Source organism: Piliocolobus tephrosceles, chromosome 13 (genome assembly GCF_002776525.5).
Source record: "Piliocolobus tephrosceles isolate RC106 chromosome 13, ASM277652v3, whole genome shotgun sequence".
Classification (NCBI taxonomy): Eukaryota; Metazoa; Chordata; class Mammalia; order Primates; family Cercopithecidae; genus Piliocolobus; species Piliocolobus tephrosceles.
The window spans coordinates 21,117,561-21,123,088 of record NC_045446.1 but is presented as its reverse complement, the minus strand read 5'-3'; the positions used below and the strand labels follow the sequence as shown (position 1 = coordinate 21,123,088).

The window sequence follows — 5,528 nt, the reverse complement described above, 5'->3', positions numbered from 1 at the left end:
CCGAGGCTACAGTGCAGTGTCAGTCACTGCAACCTCCCTCTCCTGGGTTCAAGCAATTCTCCTGCCTTAGCCTCCTGAGTAGCTGGGATTACAGGCACCCATCACCACGCATGGCTAGTTTTTATATTTTATATTTTTAGTAGAGGACGGGGTTTGACCATGTTAGCCAGGCTGGTCTTGAACTCTTGACCTCAGATGATCTGCCCACCTCGGCCTCCCAAAGTGCTGGGATTACAGGCGTGAGCCACCGCACCCGACGAGTCTTTCTTCTTATAGTCAGTGGTCATAAGGCCCTTCGAGGAAGTGGCACCTTCATGTTTTCTCCTACATGTAATCAGAAGTCCACCTTCTGACTGAACAGCTTCCCTCCACTGACCTCAGGAAGTGGAGGATGAATAGGAGCAGCCAAGCTAATTAGGGGATTGAAGGCAGGGTCTCTGTCATCTGTGATTAAGAAGAGGTGAGTCCTGTGATGTGAGCTATACAGCCTCTGCCTCCCCTAGCTGGTCCAAACTCCAGTGAGTCAACACTGACCCTTAACCAGAGGTAGGTGAACAAAACCTAGCACAGTTACAATAAGGGTAGATGGAGTGACGGCTTATAGCTACTGAGAAAATCCATTACTTACCCTCAGATTATTCTTAATGGCAGTTCCTGAAAAAACTCTTTTCATTTAAGATATAGGACCTAAAGAATTCTACTCTTAAATTAGGTGTCCCGGCTGTCAGTCTTATAGCTAATTCCCAAATTATGAGAGTCCAGTGCATTTTCCAAATATGTAATGACTCCCTTTTGTTCTACGTGGCTTCGCAAGGTATCTGAGATCATCTTAGAAAATGAAAAAAAGGTAAAATGCTTCATCCTAGAGGTAATTTTGTCCTCCTCAGACAGGTTGCACTTGCCCTGTGGAAATGAGACAATGAATGAGAAGGAACACCAGATGCTTCTTCCATCGGTCCTGATTGGGACTTAACAAGGTGTGCCCCACTGCTTAGGTTTCCCTGACCCTTTGAAACTTCTCTCAATGTTGAATGGAACTCCACTTCTGTCTGTTCTGGAGAACCCAGCCAGAGCCTGAATTTCTGAATACCAGCTTCTACACTTAACAGCTATGTTTGACTTTGGACAAATTATTTAACCTCTCTAAGCCTCAGTTTTTCAACTTGAATGTGGAAACTGTAATAGGGACTGTTTCATTGAGTTGTCATTAGGGTTGAGTGGGATGATGTATACATACGTCTTTGCACAGTATCTGAGATTAATAAATATGGGATTCATTAAATATTAGCTATCGTTACTCTTGATATCTTGCCAGCAGAAAAGGGGTGAGCAGCTCTCATCAAATATTTTTAAACTTCCTGAATGGCAAGTCTTTGTCTTTTTCTGGGTTCCTTCTGAGCTATGTATCATCCTGTAAGTAGGTGAACACAGAGCCTCTTGGGTACCTAACAAGAAGCCAGGCCACTGCTAATCAAAATCAGGCAGTGAGCAAATGTTAATTGTAAGAAAGACCAGGAAGATCTCCTGTCATCTCTTGGGGCTTTTACTATTGCACTGATTAACTGTGAGCCAGACTTTTTTTTTTTTTTTTTTTTTTTAGATGGACTCTCACTCTGTCGCCCAGGCTGGAGTGCAGTGCAATGGTGCAATCTCGGCTCACTGCAACCTCCTCCTCCCGGGTTCAAGACATTCTCCTGCCTCAGCCTCCCGAGTAGCTGTGACTACAGGTGCACGCCGCCACGCCCGGCTAATTTTTGTATTTTTATTAGAGACGGGGTTTCACCATATTGGTCAGGCTGGTCTTGAACTCCTGACCTCATGATCCACCTGCCTTGGCCCCCCAAAGTGCTGGGATTACAGGCGTGAGCCACCGTGCCCAGCCCCCAGAACATTTAAAATAATAATAAGATCTGTGCCCCGACACGTCAGCCAACTAGTTAACCTGAGGAATTTCATCAGGGAAAGGGCTGCAGAAAAACTTGGTTCAGAGCTTCAGTAGAATCCATCTTGCTCCCTTTTTGACAGTCATGTTAGGTCTTTTGTCTGAGAAAGATTCCGTGTCCATCACTTAGTTTATCAGAGAATGTGTTTTTAAAGGCTCCTGAGAGCAGGCAAGAACGATTTCCCCCATCCTGTTGCTGTTAAGTGGGATATACAACCATTCTGAGGCAAATCTTTTTTGGGAGAGGAAGGTTATCCAGGCTCCATGACTCTTCTATAAAAAGTTTAGGTCCTTTAATGGCTGTGACTCTAGATATCTGTGGGAAGAGAATGACTGGAAAGCTAGAACACATTCAAAATCCAAGGGCCAGAAAAATTTCAAGCTCCAGCCTCAGCCTCAGATCTCAGGGGACCAGTCCCATAAGAACCATCCATTCTAGTCCAACTTGCAAATGGAGCCCAAGAGTTGAACCTCGGCATGGGACTCAAGATGTCTCTAAAGTTCAAAAACACCTGGATTATCTGAAAGCGGAACTGGGTCCAGGTCCTGTGCTGAGGTCTCCAGTTTTCTCTAAGTAAAAGGTTTCTAGTGGAGAAAAAGCCTGTGGCCTCTGGGCAGAGATTTGTTCTATAGAGAAACGAAGGAAATGTGCAATAGAGAACAGTTTTGCTCTGGAGCTCCCTCTACTGGCTCTTTGACAGAGATCCATCGCAGTTATTCCGCCCTGCCCTCTGGGTATTAATTTAAAGAATCCGAGCATCCTGGCACCTTGAAGCAAGGAGAAAAGGTGTCCTGAGGTGCCAAGGAAGATGAAACTGCAGATACTGGCTTCTTCTGCCTCCTTTACAACTTCATCTAATGTTTTGGGGGTGCCAAGATAGTGCTAAGCATTTTATGTGCATTATTTCATTTAATACTCACCATAAACCTGCATTTTACAAATAAGGCAGCTGAGACCTGAAGAGATTAAATAAGGTCCTGGCATCACCATAGACTAGTAGACCTCCTTAGTGACCCTCATCGTTCTTATTACTCTCCTGAGTGACAACTCAAGAGAAGCAAGAGTCAACGGACAATGTGAGGTTGGAAGTAGCACTTGCTCTCGTCACCTAATATAAAGAGGCTCTGAGATTGCACCATAAACTTCCTAGGTCCTACAGAATTTCAGCCCTGTTTGTTTTTTTATTATTTTATTTTATTTTATTTTATTTATTTATTTAAGATGGAGTCTCACTCTGTTGCCCAGGCTGGAGTATGCAGTGGTGCGATCTTGGCTCACTGCAAACTCTGCCTCCTGGTTTCAAGCAATCTTCCCACTTCAGCCTCCCGAGTAGTTAGGATTACAGGTGTGCACCATCACACCTGGTTAATTTTTTCTGTATTTTTAGTAGAGAACGGGTTTCACCATGTTGGCCAGGCTGGTCTTGATCTCCTGACATCAAGTGATCCACCTGCCTCAGCCTCCCAAAGTGGTGCTAGGATTACAGGCGTGAGCCACTGCATCCAGCCTCCTGTTTTGTTTTGTTTTTTAATTCATCCCTCAAGGCAATTAATTACATGGCAAAGCTTTGTCCAATCTGCACTATCACTGTGATGCCCAGGTTGAAGAAAGCAGGGAACTACCATAGTGACTGAGAAGAGTTTCCATGACAGAAGTGAGGCCTTTTAAAATTTGTGGAACATGTTCACGCCTACTTTTAAAATAAAATTCCATGAGATGGGTAGGGCAGATAGTAGCCCATACATTTTACAGGTTGGGAATTTAAGATACTGAGTGCCTAGTTCCAGGTTTTGTTTAGGGACGAATGGCAGAATCAAGGCCAGAATTGTCACTCTCAGCTTAAGTTCTGACTTTTTGGTTGGTGTTGGTTGGAACTCAGAGCCTAGCATGGGGATTTTAATTACATAAAATAAAGACTGTGAAGCTACCTTCCTGTTTTACATCCAGATCCTTTCCTGAGTCTCTCTGTTTTGGGTTGGTTCATAATTGAGCTTCCTTGATATTGAGCCATTTGGGAATTGGGAATGACATAAGCCACTCATCTTATTACTGTTGGTCTCTCACCAGGTCCACATTTTAGAGATATCTAGGTCCCTGAGAGAATCCCAAATATTATTTCAGTTCTCCAGTAGCTCATGAAGCCGTAAATATTTCACCTCACCCAGGAGAATCAAAGCATTTTCACATTGGTTCTTATTGGGGAGTTGAGATATGGGTAAGTAATAGGAGTCCCATTCCTGCTTTGCCTGGGGTTCGGGTCTCCAATTTCACTGTCAGTGTGTCTCTAAATCTACACAGTGGGACAGTGGCTACACCAGACATTACTCAGCTCCCCACCCCTGACTCAAGATCTTCCACTAGCTGCCCCTTCCCCTAAAAACAGAGTGATGTTATAATGGTATCAGAATGGCACCTGCTGATAACAACACGGAGATTACAAGAGCAGACTTTCTGCAGTGCCTCCTGAGCAACTGGTTGTCATTGTCCTAAACAGAACAGCTAGGTTAAAAAGATTTATCCATAATGTAACCTCCTGGACCTCAGCTATGGGTGGAAGCAACACTTTCTGGTTTGACCTCCTAATATCACAAACTCCACTTTGCCAGAAAAGTGACTTCTTAATGAATAGTCTGTTCAGACTGGCCAATTTGGAGTGTATTCATATTTCGCCACCTGCTGGTAAGACTGATCATCCCCTGGTCCAACTGTAGCTTTGAGCATCTGCGCCCGTGTTGCCCCCCACCCCCCCAGGAAAGCCAAAATGGTCCCACTGAAGAAGGGGAGGGGAGAGCCTGGAATTGAACACTCACCGGGAATTATGAGTGATGGAATGTGGATTGCTGACACCATGTCCCTTTCCTCTTGCTTGTTGTAGGGGCGTCAACGACCAAGAGGAGACCAGATGAGTTTTCAAAGCAGTCCTCATACACCCAGGACACACCTCATCCTTTGCCTCGTGCTTTCTGCAATGTTGCTGTTCATGTTCATCTTCCTATTAACATTTGCCATAATAACCCCTTATTGACCACCATCATTCCTCCATCCACCACCCACTCAGCTCCTTCTCTGAGGTGCCCTCTAATGGGCAGTGACTTTGGTCTCTATTTGGCAAATTATGTCCAGGTGGTTAACATTAATTTCTCTTTCTCCTATTCCTCCTTCATGCTAGACTTAGTCCAACACTCAGCACCCTGTCAGGAAAACCATAGCAAATCCTACTTTCTACCAAAATGAAGTTACAAAACACTTTTCCAGAGCAGTCACACTCAATGAAGGGACCCAGGGTATATCTGAGTGTGATGTAATTGAAACCACATGGAAAGATTAGAAATATCGTGCTCCCAGTCAGATACAGTGAAAGAGCTTACTCAAGACTGGACTAAGATTTAGAATGTAGTGGAGCTAGGGAGGAGAAAGAGAAAGATCCTCAGAAGTGGATTGTCTCTGAATACAGGATGAAATCATCTAGATTTTTTTCTCCAATTAAATTTGCATTTCATGGCCGGGCGCGGTGACTCAAGCCTGTAATCCCAGCACTTTGGGAGGCCGAGACGGGCGGATCACGAGGTCAGGAGATCGAGACCA

The 5,528-nt window shown here is 44.5% G+C and overlaps 1 protein-coding gene across 1 annotated transcript; it reads left to right on the top strand.

The window, feature by feature from the left end:
- Positions 1-4,354: 4,354 nt before the first annotated feature.
- Positions 4,355-5,443, top strand: LOC111544942. Its single transcript, XM_023215818.1, has 2 exons — positions 4,355-4,622; positions 4,819-5,443. Exons 1-2 carry the CDS (start codon positions 4,490-4,492, stop codon positions 5,175-5,177), a joined length of 492 nt encoding a protein of 163 aa, XP_023071586.1. The 5' UTR covers positions 4,355-4,489; the 3' UTR covers positions 5,178-5,443.
- Positions 5,444-5,528: the final 85 nt, after the last annotated feature.

Excerpts from the sequence above, each read along its gene's own strand:
- LOC111544942 (XM_023215818.1), top strand. The coding sequence starts at position 4,490 with ATGGGTGGAAGCAACACTTTCTGGTTTGACCTCCTAATATCACAAACT. Across the intron at positions 4,623-4,818 it reads TCATATTTCGCCACCTGCTG|GGGCGTCAACGACCAAGAGG; the intron begins GTAAGACTGATC and ends TGCTTGTTGTAG.